Source organism: Mustela nigripes, chromosome 10 (genome assembly GCF_022355385.1).
Source record: "Mustela nigripes isolate SB6536 chromosome 10, MUSNIG.SB6536, whole genome shotgun sequence".
Taxonomy (NCBI): domain Eukaryota; kingdom Metazoa; phylum Chordata; class Mammalia; order Carnivora; family Mustelidae; genus Mustela; species Mustela nigripes.
The window spans coordinates 28,702,396-28,723,797 of record NC_081566.1 but is presented as its reverse complement, the minus strand read 5'-3'; the positions used below and the strand labels follow the sequence as shown (position 1 = coordinate 28,723,797).

The window sequence follows — 21,402 nt, the reverse complement described above, 5'->3', positions numbered from 1 at the left end:
CCTGCTGGCAGATTCAGGTTAGATAAGCATTTTAAGCATTAGAGAAGTGATACTCCCAAGTTCCTCTCCCTACCCCAACCAGGGCCCCCCATCTCCCCATCGTGAAGAGGTGCACTGTATTAGATCTGCTCTTTGGGGAGTGAACCTGTAAAAACACGACACAACCAGACACACCCACGCATAGCAGAGGCTTAGACAAAAGCCAGCTCCCAGGCAACTCTGGAGGAAGCCCTTCACGGGAGATCCTGCAGACTCACACACTTGACTCAGTCATCAATTGCCATAGAGAAGAAGAAAACAAATTGAGCTGAGCCTGGAAAGAATGTCCGTGAACTTGGAAAAGCACTTGCTGGAAACTGCCTGGGGGGTGCAGTGACCTCCCCCTGGAACTGCCCAGGCCCCACCAGCTGGCAGCCTACCAAGAGAGACTGCAGATCTTGCTGGGGGATGGCCAGCCACCATATCCCTCCTTCCCTGCCTGCATAGTAGTAAAGTGGTAAAGGCCAATCAGAGAGAAGGTATTACAGCTTCTCCCTAGGAAACAGGACCATCAGTTTATTTGTTCTGATTGGAAGTAGTGGGGGTGGGGTGTGTGTGTGTGCAGAAGGCAGAGGACCCTTTAAAAGGGGTGAAGAAAGTAAACTGCTCTCGGAGCCCCCAATGCTAAAGGCACAAGTCTCCCATCCCTGCTCTCTGATGCACAGAGATCAACTTTGCAAATCTGGGCAAAGGGAGAGCCCATGGGAGGAGCTCCCCGGGCTTCAGTGGGGGTGTGTGTGTGCACCCCACACCAGTAACATACCATATCACCTCTAAATTGGGCCGCCCCTAATCTTAGTCACCCGGTCAACGGAAATAATCCCAGGCCTCTGTTTAAGACGCTGTATCATTTCATTTTCCCTTTCCATCCGAACCTTACCACAAAAGTAAAATGCTAGATGAACAAGATAACCGTGACCTTCACGAGGGAGGCTCTTCTTGATTTGAAAATTCACCACCACCAGCCCAGGCCGGGTGAGGAGTTTTCTGACAGATCCTGAGGTGGGGTGGGGGTCAAAGCCTATCCCCCCCCTCCATTAAGCTATACGTAAAGATGAACTGCGGAGGCTCATTCTGTGCACTTTCTGGTTCCTTGTAAAACTCAGGTGTTTTGGTGCAAAAGAGAAGCAAACGTTTCAGGAAATAAAAAATGTATAGTATTGGGCACCTGGGTGGCTCAGTGGGTTAGGCCGCTGCCTTCGGCTCAGGTCATGATCTCAGGGTCCTGGGATCGAGTCCCGCATCGGGCACTCTGCTCAGCAGGGAGCCTGCTGTCTCCTCTCTCTCTCTGCCTGCCTCTATGCCTACTTGTGATCTCTCTCTGTCAAATAAATAAATAAATTCTTTTAAAAAAAATGTATAATATTGACAAGAGCCCTGCAGAGGAACCTTCTACTGAATGGCCCTCCACGAAGTGATACCAAGTCAATCAAACGCTCAAGCAAAGCTCAGCAGCGGGGAAAGATCCGACTTCTAACAGCCAGCTCCAAATGGAACGGTCAAGAAACATGCCCGACCAGTTAGTCGGTCAAAGGCCTGCATGCTGACTTAGGACAAGTCGCTCCTGGTTGGAGAGGGCCTGCGGGGTCCACCTCCCCGTGAGAGCACGGGCGTGGTCTCCCCCTGGAAACACCCTGCGATGGGTGCGCACGTCTGCGGCGGAGCTGTTCGCCTGGTGTCCCCTGGATCCTCAGCGGACTCCCATCCTCAAGACGGAACCAGGGGCACCCACTCTAGGAACCAGACACAGAAGGGGCAGCCGGCCTTGGGCCCGATGTCCCACCACGTCCACTGCCTGTGATGGCTTCACAGCTGGCCCGGGGAATCCAGTTTTTGAGAAACTGTTTGTATTCCAGCCCAGGACAGGACTGGGACGCAAGCAATCCAAGGCCTGCTACAGAGCGTTTCTTGCAAGGGGCCCGAGGGGATTTTCCAGGCGGACATTGCAATCCCACCTCCACGACACCTACTGAGCCTCTCCCACGGGCCAGGCGAGGTGCTGGGCACTCAGCGGCCCGTGAGGGCACGCCTGCTCTCTCCACCTCGCGTGGGACCTGTGGGCCGGCTGCAGACGGGCACCCTCACCTCCAAGCCAGCGAGGTCACAGGGAGAAGCCATGAGCTCGCCTTCCTCGTTCTTTTTCCCCTTTCTTTGTTCTCCACCTTCTAGATGGTTCAGCATCTCCTTGGTGGGTAGATAAGGCAGCAGAGATATGGTCACTCAGTCACTCATCACTCCCTCCCCTTGATGAACCTTTCAAAAGCGTGAGCTGTGTTTAAAGCCAAGGAGGCCCTTCCAGGGGGAGTAAGAGCTTATCCACTTATCAAGTTTTTTAAGCGAAAAGAAGAATTGTAAACAGGGGTCTTGTCACTGTATTGAACCTTCTCTGGCCTTGCTTTGCTTGTCTCTAAAACGTGGGTGTTGGAGGAAATGAGCTTTACAGCCTCTCCCACTCCCAGCTTTGTATTACGCCAACTACATACACTGTAGAAAAGTTCTTGTTATTTTTTTAACACCAAGAACAGAGGCTCGGCTGCCTAATGGGATCATATATATGCATGGTGTCTTTCAGCTGAGGAGACCCGAATCGTCTTTATTTATTTATTTTTTCACAAGTTTTATCCATCTATTTGAGAATGAGAGATAGCATAAGCAGGGAGAAGGATCAGAGGGAGAGGGAGAAGCAGGCTCCCCACTGAGCAGGGAGCCCGACGCGGGACTTGATCCCAGGACCCTGAGATCATAACCTGAGCAGAAGGTAGATGCTAGACCAACGGAGCCACCAAGGCGCCCCTATGTGAACTGTCCTTAAAATAATAGTTGTCTCCTGAAAAATAGCATAACCAGGGTTCTGGGAGGCCTGCAGTGGGACTCAAGGTTTGGCATCAGAACTGTAGCAAGTTTTGTGTGACTGGAGGGTCCCGGGACGAAGACAATTGGTTCTTCGGACCTCTGGGGGGTCTCTCCCACCAGGTGCACTGGGGCCACTGGTCTGAGGGACATCTATGATGCTGGGTGCTCCTGCTCCATGTGCGGAGACCACTGATAGCACCAAGTCAACAGTACCCCGACCCAGGAGAGGGCACACGTGGTCTCGGGAGAACGGGACATACAAAATCGCAAACATCCAGTTGTTCAAATGGCAGTTGGCACCTACATGGCTTTTCATAGGATGCAAGAGCTCACCTTTTGGTTGTGCTTGATTTCCTCAACAGTTTGCTCCCCGATTCGTGAAAAATACATCTTTCCCTGGGGCCAATTCTACCTGGTCAGGAAAAAAATCCCTGCAAGGCACACTCTGTCCTGGGTTTGAGGGTCCGGCGTGCACGACCTGCCATGCTCAGGTTCTGTCTCTTGTCAAAACTAGAGAACCTTCCACCCCGAAGGTGTGGCCACAACACAGGCTAGGAGTTCCTGAGTTAATTCTGAATCAGTTGCCTGTTGATTACCAGAAGTCTATGCAGTTTTCTCTACCAAGATCTAAAACTCTTTCCATCAAATACTTTATGATTCTGCCTTTAGCTAACTACATTGAAACCTGCCAAAATTAAGCTTTTTGAAATGTGATGTAACAAAGAACCCATCTTCCGGCAAAGGGAGGCAGATCGATTAATGGGTTGTAAATAAAAGCACAAAATTAAATGTGCCCAATTTGGGCCTCGGGTCTGAGAGGCCACACGTTCTGACACCATGACGTGGACTTCACAGATGCTAGGTTTTACTTCAAGTCTAGAATTTTACAACCACTGAGTTAAACAGACCTCCAGGAGATCATCTTCACGCAATACACACATTTTAAAAAGAGGAAACTGAGGCACAGAGGTTGTCCTTGGGTCTCTGTGCCTCTGAGTCTTGGTTTTCTTATCCCTAAACTGAGCAGAGGAATGCCGAAATCTCACCTAGACGGCTCAGGGTCCTCCCAGACCGCAAAGGTGCGGAGGCCTTGTCAGAAAGATCCTCTCCACCGACTGATAGGAAAAAAGTGGGCTCCGTCTCAAGCAAACAGCATGTATAACCTGAACACCAAACCCCACCAGTCCAAGCCTTCAAGATTCTCATCCAGAAAAGAATTCTCTATTTAAAGGTTTTCACCATGACGTCCATTTTTTGGTACATATCCCTCTAAGGCTTTAACATTTTCATTTGGTTTACCCAAAACAAGTGTGACACGTTTCAAAACCACATAAAACCGTTTTAACTTAAAAAAAAAAAAATTCTTTTTAAGTAGGCTTCATGACCAATGTTGGGCTCAAATTAATGACCCTGAGATCAAGAGTCATGTGCGCCCCATGGACAGAGCCGGCCAGGCACCCCCACGTAAAAGCATTTTAAACTGTTTGAATTTTTTACTCTATGTATGAGTTCGTTTTTCACACACACACACACACACACACACCCCCCGAAACAAACACAGAACTGGTCACTATTTTTTTTTTTAAAGCAAAGGAAACGAAATTCCAAGGGCCCCTAAGAAATCGTAAGTACCAAGAAGGCCAGAATTCTATATGATACTTCTTTATGGAATTCCCCAGGGAAGTAGGCCAGCATTTTGTTTTAGCCTCTGTACGCATAACTGATAATGCAATTCTGAAGTAAATCAATAAAATCTATTTTTTAGGTAAGATGCATGCATATTTTAACAGACCCTTGAAGCCTGGTGTTCCCAAGGCCCGCATGCTCTTAACAGAGTGACAGAGGGAAGGCAAGAAGTGCTGATGGGATTTTTAGCTTCTTCAAGAACGACCAGCAAGAACACCAGCTTTGCTCAAGTGCAATTCACTTCTGTTCAGACTGCAGAGAGCAGTAAGTGTGAAGGTGTGTGAATTTAAGCCCCAGACATAAGGCGTGCAACACAGTTGCTTCCGAGTGAATTTCAAACATGTGAGCCTTTATAAACAGACAGTTGCAAAGCCTTGGAGCACTCAGGGCCAGGCCTGTGTGTCAGGCTCATCAGGAGCAGAAAGCCGGAGGCACAGCTCCTGCATGTGGAAGCGGCGGGGTGGGGGTGTGGGGGGGAGACCAGGCTTGGGACCACATTCCCGCCTGGTAAAAAAGCCACAGCTCATTTGCATCATCTAAATGGCTAAGTGATTTTCAGAGTGCAATCCCAAAAAACTTGCTTTGCACTTTGTTTTTAACCACAGGGAGGGCTTCTGGATTCTGGTCCCTGGGCTGTGGGGCTTCCACCAGCAAGCAGCAGCAGGGGGACCCGACAGCCATTGAGTGAACAAAGCAGCCTGTTTCAGGCTTCCCTGGGCTGTCACCTCTGCCCGCACAGTATAACCCACAGTCACTCCTCTGCGGGAGGAAAAAACGAGCTGCACAAGGCGCAAAAGGCTTAACTCTAGGGAAAGGCAACGCAGGAAAAAAAAAGGAAAAATTAAAAAAAAAAATCTCAGTGTGGGGCTGAGGGCCAGGGATTGGTTGCATGACTGGAAGGCTGAATGTGCAATATCAAACCTGTAGGTGTGAGTGGGTGTGCAAGCGTGTGAGGGTGAGTGTGTATGAGTGTGAGCACTTGAGTGCATTGTGAGTGCGAACACTAAGAGTGAATGAGTCTGAGTGATCATGTATGAGCATGAACCCGAGGATGTGTGAGTGTGAGAATTTGAGTATGCACGTGAGCATGTGAGGCTTGTGAGCATGAACACGAGGGGGCAAGGGTGAACGCAAGTGTGTGAACAGGTAAGTGTGTCTAAGTGGTGTGAGCGTGAACGGTGAAGGTGTGTTAGCACATGTGAGCACAAACAGGTGGGAGTGTGAGTGAGCACATGTGAGTGTGAAACGACTGAGGGCGTGTGTGAGTATAAGCATGTGTGAGCACGTGCAAGTCTGGGTGAGGGCGTGTGCGTGAGCATGTGTGAACGTGAAAACGTCGGGCGTGTGTGAGGGTAAGCATGTGTGAGTGTGGAACAGCTGAGGGTGTGTGTGAGCTCTGAGCGTGAACACGTGGGGGCGTGTGTGTATGTGTAAGCACGCGTGAGCATGGAGTGGCTGAGGGTGTGTGCGTGTGAGCGTGAACAGGCTGAGGATGTGTGTGTGTGAGTGCTGTGAGCATGAACACGTGAGGGCGTGTGTGCATGTGAGCACTTGTGAGATTGAACGTGTGGGGGCATGTGTGAGTGTGAGCACGTGTGAGCCCATGTGCACATGAGCCAGTGAGGCCGTGGTACCTGCAGCGCAGCGCAGCCCCACATGGGAGCAGCCGGGTGGGAGAAGAGCAGGGGCGGCGGCAGGGGCATCCCCCAGCCACCCCGTGCAGAGAGGTCTACAGAGTGCGCGGAGGCGTGCAACCAGAAAGCCGAGTCAATCAAGATGTCAGGCCTTCTGTAGACCAAATATCCTTATCAGGTAACCAAGGGATTTTTGACCCAATGAGCAGACGTTTTGGTGTCACAGATAAGGCTCCACCATAACAAGCTGTACAAGAAAAAGAAAACTTGGCTTATCATGCAAGCACTCAACCAACAGTGAAAAGTCCCTAGGATCCCATAATTTCCAGTTGGTTACCCACCCTTCCCCCACGGGCGCACCCCCTCGGCCTCACGTGACTCAGAGTGACGCTGCCCGGGATTTTTCCCTGGCTCTACTCTGAGGGTGTCTGAAAACCTGTGTAAAGTGGGGAGGAAGGGTGGACAACAGGCAGGCCTCATTTCTTTGTTATTTTTATTTATTTTTAAACAAGGAGCTTGAACCCAGGACCCTGAGATCAGGACCTGAGCTGAGACCCAGAGCCAGAGGTTTCACCGGCTGAGCCCCCCAGATGCCCGGCAGCCCTCATTTCTACCCGAGGACCTGCTGGCTCACAGAACAGCGCTCAGCCATCTGGCCTCTCAGTTGGCATCCCTCCAGCAAATGAAAAAAGAAAAAAAACCCATAGCACCTGTCCTTATTGATCTCCCCTTTAACTGACTTCCAGACAACAGCCCTTTTCAAAGGCTGGGACACAGAAGCTGCTTTGAGAGACAGCCAATAGGAGCTGCTAATCCGCCCCTAGAAAGGCCGAATGGAAAGCCGGAGAACGTTAAAGCCACTTGGCCCTGCCAGCGACGCGCCAGGGATTTAAAAGCAAATGGGAAGCATAGAACCGAGAACTGTCCTCTCCAGCAGGCCTGTAATTGTGGGCACGAAGGCAGAGAGACGTGAGCCACACCTGCATCCAGAAGCCTGTCCCTCCCATCCCGGGTGCACCGTTCCTCCCCCCCAACCCAGTATGCCTGTGCCCACAGCCCTATCCCGTCACAAAACACCGGGCTGATCGGGGCCAGATTTTGCATACACATTTGCCTCTCCTTCATCGGCATAAAATAGAGTCTCCTGAACAGGAATGCTCAGTGTTCAAAAATTCAGACTGTGATTACTAAAGTGGGAGTCCGAGAGGGACAGGCTTTGAGGTCCAAAATACCTTCAAGAAGGAGGCCAAGTAGAAACAAAGTTCTGAGCACCTGCAGTTGGAGTTACTGCGGTAAGTCGCATAGTATTTGATACTCAAGATGAAGTCAAAAGGCTACCTGCTGTAATAAGATGCAGACTTTCCCCCAGCGTAGCACCAGAACCCCTCCCCTTGCACACTGAACTAGGAAATTCCCCATACTCTGGAAAAGTAAGAGAAAGTCCAGACATTTTCAGAAGTGTTAGCGTCAACTCTTAACGTCTTCCGTAAGACACTCTCATTCTCCTAAGAGTGAAAACAGCTTGGGACTGAGATTAACTGTGTAACAGAAATAAACTCCCATCTCCTGCCAGGGACAGAGCAAGATGTCAGTATGATCAATCAAAACAAATGTGGCTCAGATGGCTGGGCTCGGAGTCCTGGGATCAAACCCCACTTGCTATTCCCTGCTCAGTGGGGAGTCTGCTTCTCCCTCTCCTTCTGCTCCTACCCCTCCCCCCGCTCGTGTGCTCTCTCTCTCTCTCTCAAATAAATAAATAAAAAGTCTTAAAACAAATGCACTTGAAAACATATCTGAAATGTACCTACACCAGCCAGCAAGCATACACATAGGGAACTCTAGCTTGGGCAATATAACCAAATATAACATTCTATTATTTTTGAAAATTGCATAGCTCAAAGCATGGTGTTGTTTTAATTCATACCATCAAACTGTATCTAAGTTACAAGGATCCCACAAATATCGTGCTGTCCTCTTCACCCAGGACACCCAGCCCCAGCACAGCCCTGGGATTCAGAGCCTGTCATAGAATCCCATGGCTTGTTTTCTTGGCCCATGAGTAGAAGCCAAGGTAATTCCATGATCTTGTCAGTCTTCTTCTGCCCCAAGGTATCACAGAATTGTGTTTCGCCTGATCAGACAAAAGCTATACTCAGCAGCTCTGTTCACTATCTTTGGGGACTCGGAGAATTTCTGGTAACGTTCATGAACACTGTCTCCCTGAGAAAGGAGTGGTGACCTGCCAGAAATGTACCTTAAATATTGTTTTTTAAGATGTACATAGAAGTAGCAAGTGAAGTGACTGACTCACTATCCGAGCTACCGAATACACAGCCAGTGCTCGGCCACCTCCCCAGCAAACACACCTGGAGAGGATGGTGAAGTTATGACCGGCCCAGGGCCCTGATAGGAGTCTTCGTGACTCAGGAGAAAGTAACAACAGGGGCATGCAAACCAGTTGACGGAAAATCTCAGAATGAAACTTACCACTCTGGGCTTCTGCTGGTCCAAGGTATGCAGGAAGGCGGAGTTGGGGTCCAAGCAGCGCTCAGGGTCACTGGAGATGTCCTCCTCCGAATCTTCATAGGAGGAAGAGAAGCCGGTGGAGGAGGCAGATGAAGAGGACAGTTTCCTCAGGGGAAGGCTACCGCGAGGGCTCCCTTGGGCCTCCTCCATGGTCCCATCCTCCTGGGCACCCATGTCTGTGATGATGACCGCTGGTATACTGCTAGGGCTGCAAGCCTCTCTCGGGGAAGTCTTATCCTTTTGATCTGGGGAGAGCAGCTCCAGGCTGGGGTGGGCAGCTCCGTCCTGCTGGGGGCTTCCCCAAGTGTCCTCTGACTGCATCCCTGTGCCACACGTCCAGGCCAGCTGGGCTGCCTCCATGGGGCCCAGCCAAGCCCCAGAGCTCCCAGGCTGCACCCCCAGCCTGTCCCCAGGAAGGCACGGTGGTTCTTTCAGCTCTTTCACGGCTTCCCAGGAAGGCAAAGTCTCCAGCATTCCCCTGAAGGGAATTCCTGCCTTTACCTCCTGTGTCCCAGGCTGTGCTAAGCAACTGCCCCCAAGCAAGCCTCCTGTTGTCAGAGACCCTTCATCCACTCCTCTGGAGCTTGGCAGAGGCTCCCCGACCATGGAGGCCCCACCCTGGGTCACCTCTGGCTTTACGGAGCCCAGGTCTGGAGGTGGCCTGACCCGGTTGGGGGCCTCAGAAAGCTCCAAGCTTTGCGAATTCACAGTCCTGTCCTCTGGCCTTCTGGCTTCAGGCACTCCAGGGCCCCCCAGGCCACCAGGCAGATCTCCTTTCCCCACCTCCCCAGAGGGCTCCCCGTTTTGGGGCCCTTCCCTCTCTGGGGCTGGGCTTGTCTCGCTGCCCAGAGGCTGCCCCTGTCTCTGCACCAGAGACTCCTGGGGGTGCACACCACCGAGTTCTCGGGCCCTCTGAGTGAGGTCAGGGTCGTGTGGATGGTGTGGCCCACTGGATGTGGCTCTTGCTGTCCCCTCTGTGGCCATCCCTAAGTTCACATGGATCAGCCCCAGTGGGGAGGCTTGGCAGCTGCGCCTTTGGGAAGGCAGAGTGACTGTCTTGTCGATTTCCACAGCTCTGGGCGAGCAGTGGGATCTGGCAGGGGTCCTCTTCATTCTTGCAGAATCCGCTGCACCCTGAGCCCCTGGTCCTGACGGGGCCGCGGGGCCTGGGAAAGGTGCCACTCCCTCGTCGCCCTCTGAGAGGCACAGGCCCAGCGCCCTTCCTCTCAGGCGGGAGGAGCCGGCCTCTGCAGTCTGTAGACATTGCTCCCCCCACGACTTTGTCCTCCGTTCCCCACTCTGAGCCAGGGCCCTCCCTGGGGGCTGACTACTGCTGCGGAGGGGGCAGGGAGAGGGAGAACGAGCCCTGCCCAGGCGCGGGCTGCGGGGCACTTGGACGGCGGAGCTCTGCGCCTGGATGTGCGCCTCGAACATATCCACTTTCTGGTTCACCTGCACATTCTGCAACTCGCGCTGCAGGATTCGAAGCTTCCTCTGGGTCTCCTCCGGCCCCGGAGGGGAGAGGGATCCTGCGGTCACCACCTGCTGCCCGTCCCCTCGAGCGCGGCCCGCCCAACTCGGGCTGCCCACGCTGCTGCCGCCACCGCCGCCGCTGCCGCCGCTCAGCCTGCGCCGGCCGCCCCGCCAGCCCCCGGGGCTCCCGGGCTCCTCGGGCGACAACGACTCGGCGGGGGGGAAGAGGAAAGAGGCTCCTCTCCCGGGGCTGAAAACGCTGCCGGGGCTCAACGTGGCCCTCCCCGGCGGCGGGGGTGTCTCGCTGCTGCTGGGCCGGGAGCCGCCGCTCTTCACCTGCTCGGCGCTATTCATGATCACCAGACTGTTGAGGGCATAGCAGTACACAGCCATAGTACTGGGTCCGCCGCGCTGCCCGCCGCCGCGGCTCCGGAGCGGGCTCCGCCGCTGGCGCCTCCTCCTCGCGCGGCTCCCGGCTCAGCCCCGGAGACCCGGCGGCCGCGGCTGGGCGCGCCGAGGCGGTGGCATGGCCTGGGCTGCGAGCGGAGGGGCAACACCGAGGGCTCAGCCCCGGCCCAAAGCTCCATACACGACAGCGCCGCTGTGGAGACACAAGAAGGAGAGTCAGGACCCCGGAGGGCGGGGGAGGGGGACGGCCGAAGGGGGGGGGGGTGGCGGGAGTAGGGGCGGGGCGGCCCGCTAGCCTACGTCGGGTGTCCGGGGTCACTGGACCTCTCGGGACCCGAGTACGCTGCTCCGCGAGGACACCAGCGCAGCGGCGGGTGTGCGTTTCCCGAGTGCGCTCCCACCCCTCACCCCCAGGGTGTGATGCGCTTAGAGGTCCTTGCAGAGTCCAAAATCTAAGATTCCTCCCTAAAGCCACACGGCGGGCGGGGGCCCACGTACGGCTACTTGGTTCCTAAGTGTGCTGCGTGCAGGCGCGGCTGAGTCGGATCTCCCCGAGGGTGCGGACACTGCATCCACCGTCTGCGAGTCTCCTCTGGCCGAGCAAACCCTGCTCGAAGCGGGAGGAAGGGCAGCCCGCCCCTGAGCCGCAGCATCTGCCGCTCCACCCTCTCTGGCCTCAGGCACCCAGGCGGGGGAAACCTGAGCGGGACCTGCCTCCCCGCGGCTACCTGCGCCGGGCTGCGGGGAGGACGCCTGCGCGCCGGCCGTTTACCTCCCCGATCCCGAGCTCGGGGTGGGTCCCTCGGCCTACCAGGGCCTGGGCGCGCGGCGGAGCCGCAGCCGAGGGATTTTTTCAGCACTGGCCTTGTCGCCTGTCCCCAAACAAGTGTGTTTTGTGAGTGTGGGCGCGCCTGCGCGCGCCCGGAGCCGAGGCGCTGCACGTCCCCTGTACCGGAACCAGTACTCGTTGCCCCTGTCGTCGCCCCCAGCGGAGGCGTGTGTGTGTGAGCGCGTACAGGGAGCCAAGCCTCCGCACCCCCTGTGCCCCAAGACGCGGCTGCCTCTGAGGCTCCGGGACCCGCGCCCACTCGGAGGCACCCGGGGGCCCGCGCGCCTGCAGCCCGGCTCGGCACCCCGCCCCGGCCCGCGCTCCGAACGCCGGGCGCCGCGGCCGAGGGCCGGGCTCATCCGCATCCTGGGCAGCCTCGCCCGGCGCCAGCACAGCGGCTTTGCTGCCCGAGCCGGGGACGCCCGGTGCTCGCGCAGAAGGCGGCCGGGCCGGCGGCCCGGAAGGCAAGCGGGTGGGACGCCCCGAACCCGTCCCTCCTCCGCTCCCCACACCTCGGCTCCCGCCGCCCTCCCGGCTCACACTCGGTCCGCGTCCCCGCTTCCCACCTCTCTGTCTTTCCAGAACCCGGAACGCCCAGGTTGGCTCCCTGGCAGGGGAGGGAGGGCTCGGAGGCGAGAGCAGTAAAAAAGCCGCCAAACTTACCTGCAATTTCTCAGCTGCCCGGACCCGAGCAGACTATATGGCCCAGGGACGCAGACCTCGTAGGAACAAGATGGCTTGAAAAGTGAAAAAGCTCAGGATCGACCTCCCCAACGAGCTCTGGAAGACAAAAAAGGGGAGCGCGAACGCTGGGGTAGAGCGCCCGGGCTGGGACCGGCGATCGCGCGGAGGCTCCGCCGGCCGGCCCTGCACGCCCTTCTGGGCCGTGCAGACACTACCCCTGTCAGTGTCTGCTCTGGCTACTTCAGTGTTTGTTCAATGTGCGATTAAAAAAAAAAAATGGGGGGGGGGGGGGGGTGGGGAGGAGGGAGGAGGGAGGAGGGAGAAAGGCGGGGGTTTGGGGGAGGAAAGCAGGAAGGAAGTTGTGAGCCCGTCTGGGGTTGAACTCAGCGGAACAAGTTTTTCTTTTCTTTTCTTTTTTTTTTTTTTTTTTCTATTGCTTGGCAAGACCGAGAAAGGGAAACACTTAAAAAAAAAAAAAAGTTTCCATTGTTAGCTAACAACAACAAAAAAAAAGTCTTTTGACTTCTGCAGGTTAAAAGATATACGATCCATTTTCCACCCTTCCCCCCCAGCCTTGCTGATGTCTTGCTTATTTTTGAAAAATGTTTTTAATAAAGTTTTGAGTGTGCATTCAGACAAAGCAAATCGTGGGGACCTTTTTAGCATTGAAGACTAGCTCAAATCCTATATCAGAGTGATGTGTGTTCTTATACACAAATATGCAAATTCAAAGAAGGTAGTTTGTGGGTGCCCCCTCCCAACTCTGCAGATTTTAAATATGCATCACATAGTATTTTGGAAGATTGTTGGGCTGGGAGCGGTTGATGGTTTTGCAGAGCAATTACTAGTCGTATAAACATGCCTGGACTTTGCACGCTTCTCTGTTACTAAAGGTGCACAGCAAATGGGACGCTGACATAGTTTTGCATGTAATGCTCAGTTATTTTAAGAAAAAGGATAGTCCTGAAGCTAAGAAAGCCTGAGACGCTTTGCTCAGTCTCTTCTAGCTGGATCATTTTTGAGAGCCATCAGCAAAAAAAAAGCGGGGGGGGGGCGGGGGGGGGATAGGTGCCTCAGTCAGTACTCCCAGGCAGGGAAACCCACCCCATTTGAGCACCGTTGCTACGGGTGTGTTTTTCATAATTCCCTAAATCCTAAACCGCAGCATTTAGTACAAAGAGGGAAAACACAGCTGCCAGGCTCAGGAGATTTAAAAATCTAGAACCTGAATTGGCCTTATATTTCTATTAGCTAAAATTTAGATGGAAACTTTGACTTTGTTTGTAGCAAATGCCTCTCTTGCCTGTTTATGGAACAATACCTTTCCAGTGAGCAAAACAGCCTGCTGCTCAATCAGGGAAAGACTCGTGTCAAATCTGAAACCAAGAGATCTTTTAGCTAAGAGCTTCTGGGAATCAGATGCTTGGAGTCCTTTCTAATTTTTTTTCCAAATACACCATGAAAGTACTCTTTCACCCACAGCTGGGCCAAATAAGAGGAACCTAGACTGTATTCAGGTGTTGACTTGGGATCTGGGCAGTTGCTAAGACAGAGGTGCCAGGCCAACCCTTGACCCTAATTTGGTTCCCTAGTGGCTAGTTCCCAGAGGAGCTGCTAGTTCCCAGGAGACCCATTCTACAGGCTTGGTTCCTAACTGTTCTACAAGAAGCAAACACCATGTCCGGTGTCATGGTGGAAGCGACTGGAGGACCTAGCAGTGCACACTGTGAACATGGAAATTTAGCTTCCCAGTCCCTGGGAAATCTCACTGTCACCTCATGGCTAGATATCATCAGTCTTTCCCAGAACTGAGAAATTCGGGCTTCCAGGACCTACAATTAGCCTGAAGAATTTTTGCTCAAAAGGGAGCCAACAGCTGGTCAGGGGTGGCACGCAGAAGGAATTCCTGCTTTGGGCTGGAGGTAGAGCCAGACAACAATTCTTCCGGTCCAAAATTCTAACTGTGCTACCAAGAGCATGATGGACTGGGAAAAAGATGGAACAAAACCCGTATCTGGAAGTCAGCATGGCTGGCTTGCTTCCCAAAGCAGAATCTGGTTGTCTTCCACGATTTTAAATGAATGTACGGGAGAAAAAAAACATACAACAAGTTTTAGAAGTCACGCACTGTTCACATTGTAATCTTCAGAACAATCCTATGAGCAAGATACTATAATTATTCCTATTTTACAGGTGAAGGAAGTAAGGCACAGTAATCTCCCCCCCAAATCCCATAGTTGGCAAGTTGCAAAGGCTCGGATTCAAACCTGTGCAGTCGGGATCTAGCATCCGTGCTTGTGACTAATTTCTCCATATTCTATACTAAATACCCACCATTGTAGGTATCGGTAGGGAAAGTTTGCCTAGCTGTCTGGGGTTTCCATCTTCCCACATTTGAAATGGAATCCCATTTATTTATTTATTTATTTATTTACATTCTTATTTGTTTGTTTAATTAATTAATTAATTAGTTTTATTAGCATACAATGTATTATTTGTTTCAGGAGTACAGAAATGGAATTTTAGTATATGCACTGCCGAAGCGAGCACCAGAAATGGAATTTTAAAAATCAGAGCCATGAAACTAAGAACAGAAAGGCAATTTTGTCAGTTTGACAAAGGGCATCTGTGAAAAAAACCTACAGCTAGCATCATACTTAGTGAAAGGCTGAACTGGCTTCATAGGACCAGGAGCAGGTAAGGGCGTCCGTGCTTGCCGCTGCTATCCAGTATGGTTCTGGGAGCCCTCGTCAGAGCAGTTAGAGGAGAAATAGAAATAAAAGGCTTCAGACTAGAAAGAAAGAAGCAAAACTCTAGGTACAGTTGATACGATTGTCTATGCAGAAAATCCTATGGAGTCCACAGCAAAGCTTTAGGCAAGGTTAGCAAGTGTATTGGTTTGCTAGGGCTGTGGTAACAAAGTACCAGGGCCCGAGTGGTGTGAACAAAGAAATGTACTGGTTCACAATCCTGGAGGCAAGAAGTCTGAATGAGGGTGGTGGCAGGTCTGGCTTCTTCTGAGGCCTCCCTCCTTGGCCATCCTCTCTGTGTATCCATGTCCCACTCTCTCATTCTGATGAGGATGCCAGTCATATTGGATTAGGGCCCACCGAATTTTAACTAAATTACCTCTTTAAAGACCCTACCTCCAAATGCAGAGACATTCTGAGGTACTAGGAATTAGAAGATCAACACATAATTTAAAAAAAAAAATTCACTTATTTATTTGACAGAGAGATAGAGAGCACAAGGAGGCAGAGCAGCAGGCAGAGGGAGAGGGAGAAGCAGGCTCTCCACTGAGCAGGGAGCCTGACATGGGGCTAGATCCCAGGACCCTGAGATCATGACCTGAGCTGAAGGCAGTTGCTTAACCGACTGAGCCACTCAGGCATGCCAGGATGCATTAATTTCAACACATAAATTTTGAGGGCACATAATTCACCCCATAACAGCCAGGTTGCGGGATACAAGATCAATAGGTCAAAATCAATTGTAGGTCTATAGATTAGCTATGAATGATCAGAAATCAAAATTTAAAAGAATACTATTTATAATAGCATCAGGAACTATGAAATACACAGGTGTTACCATAAGAGAAGGGGTGTAAGACAGTAGAATGAAATCAACAGAACACCACTGATGAAATTCAAATGGAAAGATACCCTACATGCATCAACCAAAGACTCAGTATTGTTACAATGTCAGTTTTCCCCAAATTAGTCTGCAGAATCAGTACAATCCTGATCAATATCGTTCCAGAGGGTTTTTTTTTTTTTTTAATTGTTGTAAAAACTGACAAGCTGATTTTAGGTTTCAGAGGGAAATACAAAGGATCTAGATTCACTGGAACAGCTTTGGAAAAAACCAGAGTGAAAGGACTACCACTCTCACATTTCAGGAATTACTATAAAGCTGTAATTACCAAGACAGCATGGTATTGGCATAAAGTTAGACAAATAGATAAACGTGACAGAATACACAGCCCAGAAATAGACGGATATGTATAGGGAGGATTGATATTTGATACAGGTACACAAAAGTGAAGAAAGGAATCTTTTGACAAATAGCGCTATAACAACCGGATATCTCTATGAGATTCAATCCATATCTTGTACCATCTATAAAAATTGACACAAATTAACTCATAGGTCTAAGTGTAAAACCTAAAACCATAAAAGTTTTATAAGGACATAAGAGAGAATCTTTGGGACCTTCAGTTGAACAAATATTTCTTGGATATGATATCAAAACATGTTCCTTAAAAAAATAAAAAAGCTGACAGATTGGACCACGTTAAAATTAGATGTTCTTCTGAGACCAATGAAAAGACAAGCTACAGACTGGGAGACAATATATGCAAAGTGTATATTTTAAAATTTGTTTATTTATTTGAGAGAGAGAAAGAGAACGAACAAGGAAAGAGATAGAGGGAGAGAGAATCCCCAAGCACACTTCTGCTGAGAGTGGAGTCCAGCCAAGGGTTCCAACCCAGGACCCTGAGATCAAAGGACCTGAGCTGAAATCGAGAGTCAGCTGCGCAACTGACAGAGCCACCCACATGCCCTTCAGAGTGTGCACTTTGATTAAAGGCGCAGTATTTAGAATATATAAAGAACTCTTAAAACTCAATAATCAGAGAAGGTAAAAAATGGGCAGAAATTTGGGGTGACACGTCCTTTAAGGGTGTATGAAAGTGGCAAATATGCATTGAAAAGATGCTCAGCATCAGTAGTCAGCAGGGAGCTGTGATTTAAACCACAACTAAATATCCTTACACACCTATTTGAAAAATGTATCTGGTGATGATGTAGGGGAAGTGAGTTCTCATATGCTGCTAATGGGAATATCAATGACATCACCACTTTAGAATACAGATGGACAGTTTCTTTAAAAGCTAAACATACAGAGGGACCTGGGTGGCTCAGTCGGTTAAGCATCCAACTCTTGATTTTAGCTCAGGTCGTGATCTTGGGGTCGTGAGATCAAGCCCCACGTCTGGCTCTGAGCTCAGCAAGATTCAGCTTGAGAGTCTCTTTCTCTCTCTCTCTGCCTCTGTTCCTTTCCTAACTTGCATGTGTGCATGTGTGCTTTTTCTTTATCAAAATAAATAAAATCTTAAAAAAAAATAAAAAGCTAAATAGATACTATTTCACTCCTAGGTATTTACTCTAGAGAAATGAAAGTATATATCCAGGGGCCCCTGGCTGGCTCAGTCATTAGAGTGTGCAACTCCCCATCTTGGGGTTGTAAGTTGAAGCCCCACATTGGGTGTAGAAATTACTTAAAAATAAAATCTTAAAAAAAAAAAAAGAAAGAAAGCATACAGCCATATAAAGGTTTGTGCACAAGTATTCACAACAGCTTTATTTGGATTGGCCAAAAAGTGAGAAACAGCCCAAATTTCCATCAACACATGGATGGATGAACAAACTGTGGTACCTCTATGCAGGGAATCCTACTTGTCAACAGAAAGAAACCAGCCATCGACAGACATACAGCATGGATGAGTCTCAACAGGGTCATGTGAGTAAAAGAAGCTAGATAAAATAGAGTACCCTCTGTACAATTCCATCTGTAGAAAATTCTAGAAAACACCGACAGAAAGCAGATTGGGAGATGAGGAAGGCAGAGGGGCACAAGGAAACTTTGGGAGGTGATGCCAAGTTCACCATGTTGGTGGTGGGGGTGATTTTACAAGTGAAAACTACCAGATCCTACAGTGTTGAACGTGTGCACTTGATGGTATGTGAATTACAACTCAACCAGTCTGGTTCTTAAAAAACATAGCTGTGGATAGGTACAGCCGTCCATTTGGCTGTTATGGGCCCCATTCTAGTGCCAAGCACAGTGTCAGGCACAAAATATTCTTTGTGGGTAAAATGTTAAATCCTTCATTTAGTGATGCTCTCATAAAATTTTATGGACTAACTCTGCCTTCCCCTTCCCCATCATCTGTAACTCTGTAAAACTATCTGATGCACTGTGTGATAATCTTCATCTCCCCACCTTTGTTCCCTTCCAGACAGTGAGTTCTTCAAGGAAAGGGCCTCAATCTATGTATCTCTTCAGCCTTAGGTTTTAGCCTGACACAGAGTCGATCTATACATATTTATCAAATCAAAACAATAGATGAATCAAGCAGTCAATCAAATCATTGTGCAAAAAACCCCCAAAACCCAACAAAATGAACCAACCAACCAAACAAAACCAAGGAATCAGCACCACCAGGAAAGCAGCCCAAGGCCTGTCCACCATGGAGCTTGGCTGGTGGGAACAGGCAGGGGAAGGGTCTTCCCTTTACCTGTACTCCTTGCTTGAAATCTTAGTTCCAAAGTTTCCAAAAGTCCATTAGCCCAAGGCATGGCTGCGACCAAGTTGTGTCCCTAAGAGAGGTCACTATACCTTCTGCCATCTACCACAGGCTGAACGTGACCAAGGCCACACACAAGGAAGGGTCCTCATATCGCCTTTCACCCCTGCCCAGCCCTCTGGAAACGTCATCACTTTTCTCTCACCTTCCCCATGATCTGGGTAAGGCAGCCAATAATTCATCCATTCCTTCATGTACTGGCCTGTTGAGTGTGCATCAGTCCCCTGGGCTCCTAGGGATGGGGTGGTGAGGCCCCTCCCTGCCCCCAGCCCATGGGGAGAACCCTGAGCCCATCGAGAGCTGGCTATGCCCTCCTGGATGTTGCTGCCAAGGAGGGGTGGGGAAGGCAGCTCGGTTAGATCTGAGGTTCTTACAGCCTCCCCCATATACCACGGCTCTGTGTCCTGAGGCAAGTACCAGAAACTCTCTGAGCCTTGGTTTGGAGCTCTGTGCACGGCAAGGATTGTAACACCCAATGCATAGTGTTCTTATGAGGATCCAAGAGCATTGCATGGGTAAGCGCTCCAGAAGATATACTTTCTTAAAAAGTAGTGCTCAACCCCTTAGCATCTTGTACCAAGAAAGATCCAAGACTTAGTTGATCTAAGAACCTGCCCCACTCAGGCAGGGATCCAATAAAACGTTGGTTCTACAATGAGCTTCCTCTGCACCCAGAGACCTCCCTTCCTATACCAACACCGCTCTTATCCCTGCCACCAGTGGGGGGCTCTGGGCTCTGGGGGCCCTCTGAGCATTTTCTCTCTGCTCTAACTTCTAAAACTCTGAAGTCTGATGACATCCAGATGGCTATGCCCACACTCATAAAACAACACAAGGGATGCCTGTTCAAGGCTCACAGGCCCTTCCAAGTGGGTCTGTCTGCCCCGCTCCCTAGTTAGAAATGCTGGTATCAAAGGGCCACTCTGGGCTTCTTGCTTATTAGGCTCGGGTGCACAGGGGTCCCACCGACAGCAAGCCACAGGCTGGCTGATGGCCAGGCGTGAAAACAGGGGTGCTTTCGTGGGACTTGGGAGTCCTTACTCCAAGAACCCAGCAGAAGGATCAAGAGGTCGGCCTTATAAATGGGAGCTGAGATGGAAGGACCAGGAATGAGCAAAGGATGTCTGGGTGAGCACAGGCGTGTGCAGAACAGTCATGTCCCCACAAGAAACCCCACAGCACCTGGAGCAGCCATGGACAGGGAGAGGCAGAGTGTCACCTGACTTGCAGGGGCCCTCCCAGATCCCATTCCCGGGAGGCTGGCAGGCTCTGTGTCTGCACCAGATTATGTGAGCTGCAGATGGAGTGTTTCTGTGAACAACCCTTCCCTTAGCCACTTAGCACCTTGCCTTACACATCAATGTTTTATTCACAAGTAAGTCCTTGGTGTTTAAAAAAATACTATGTTTAAAAAGATGACCTGATTATTTTTTGAAGTATTTTATTTATTTATTTGACATACAGAGATAAAGAGAGAGAGCACAATCAGGGAGAGCAGCAGAAGGAGGAGAAGTAGGCTCCCTGCCTAGCAGAAATCCTGCTGCGGGACTCCATCCCAGGACCCTGGGATCATGACCTGAGCCGAAGGTAGCCGCTTAACAATTGAGCCACCCAGGCAAACCTTGGTATTATTTATTTTAAATGCCCAGAGTCTTGCTGCCCTTTGCCACTACCAATCCATGACTGAATCTGGAAGGGCAAAAGGCAAATGGCAAATCTTATGATACTAGGTTGACATGAAGAAGAAAAGACTTTCTTTTCTTTTCTTTTTTTTAAGAGAGAACACATGAGTGAGCACAGGTGGAGGGACAGGCACCGGGAGAGAGAGAGAATCTCACGCAGACGCCATGCTGAGCACAGAGCCTGACACGGGGCTCAATCTCATGACCCTAAGATCACAACCTGATATCAAGAGTCAGTGTTTAACTGACTGAGCCTCCCAGGTGCCAGGAACAAAGATTTTATTGTAACACCCGCAGTCCTACCTTGTGTCTTCCGGTACACGGAGTACTGGGGTTTCCCACTATAATGCATATTCTTCATTCATTCCTTCTTCTTACTTTTACTAAACACCCCCTCCTCATTATGTGCTCTGTTGGAATCTGCCACTTTTTGTCTCCTTCCCTTGGAGGCAGGGAATAATAAAGTCTTACCCTAATTTGCATCGGCAGTGCCCGACGTAAAGAAGGCTGATAAATGTTTCTTTTTTTTTTTCTTTTAAAGATTTTATTTACTCATCTAACAGAGAGAGAGAGCGCGCGTGCACAAGCAGGGGGAGAGGCAGAGGGAGAAAGGAGAAGCAGACTTCCCAGTGAGCAGAGATCCCGATGCAGAACTTGATCCCAGTACCCTGGGATCATGACCTTAGCTGAAGGCGGGAGCGTAACCGACTGAGCCCCCCAGGTGCCCCTGATAAGTATTTCTTGAATGACTGATGTCTGCAACTCAGGCCAGGGGAACAAGTAAAGGATTTTTTAAGTTTCCTAAATCCGGATGTTCAGACTGGGGCTGAGAAGGGGCCAACATGCGGACTGGAAACACTCCTGCAGTAGAACACAAGAGAATGAAAGGTGTCCTCCGTCCCCGTGTAGACACTGAAACATGCTCTGCTTTCAAACTGACTCCTCAGCCACTTGGATAACAGATTTCTGTGCAGTTGGCCTGGCTCTTACCCAAGCCCGGAGACCCCAAAAGCCATGGATCAGCCATTATCTGCACCAGTGGTTTTTATGTACATGCATGTTTTTTTCATGGTCTGGAATCAACCATGAACTGATAAGAGAGAGATTGAAAAGATGTTCTCCTGCTTTTCATATCTAAATGCAAATACTGCCAAGCCCAACCCTCGTGTGGAAACGTGGTGTCAACAGCTTGGTTAAACTGAAATCGAGTCACTCGTG

General features: G+C 50.5%; 1 protein-coding gene across 6 annotated transcripts in view; it reads right to left on the bottom strand.

The window, feature by feature from the left end:
* ITPKB (inositol-trisphosphate 3-kinase B) overlaps positions 1-12,389 on the bottom strand; it is an 87,503-nt gene extending 75,114 nt beyond the window's left edge. For 3 of the 6 annotated variants that reach the window (XM_059412884.1, XM_059412888.1, XM_059412890.1), the window contains exons 1-2: positions 12,112-12,389; positions 8,700-10,812 (exon numbers count right to left, since the gene is read on the bottom strand). In XM_059412884.1, the coding sequence (XP_059268867.1) occupies positions 8,700-10,604 (1,905 nt within the window). In that variant the 5' untranslated portion in view covers positions 10,605-10,812; positions 12,112-12,389. Of the gene's footprint in view, positions 1-8,699; positions 10,813-11,117; positions 11,277-11,347; positions 11,365-11,430; positions 11,451-12,111 lie in introns of those variants that run through there. The other 3 variants (XM_059412886.1, XM_059412887.1, XM_059412885.1) reach the window with 3 other exon arrangements.
* Positions 12,390-21,402: the final 9,013 nt, after the last annotated feature.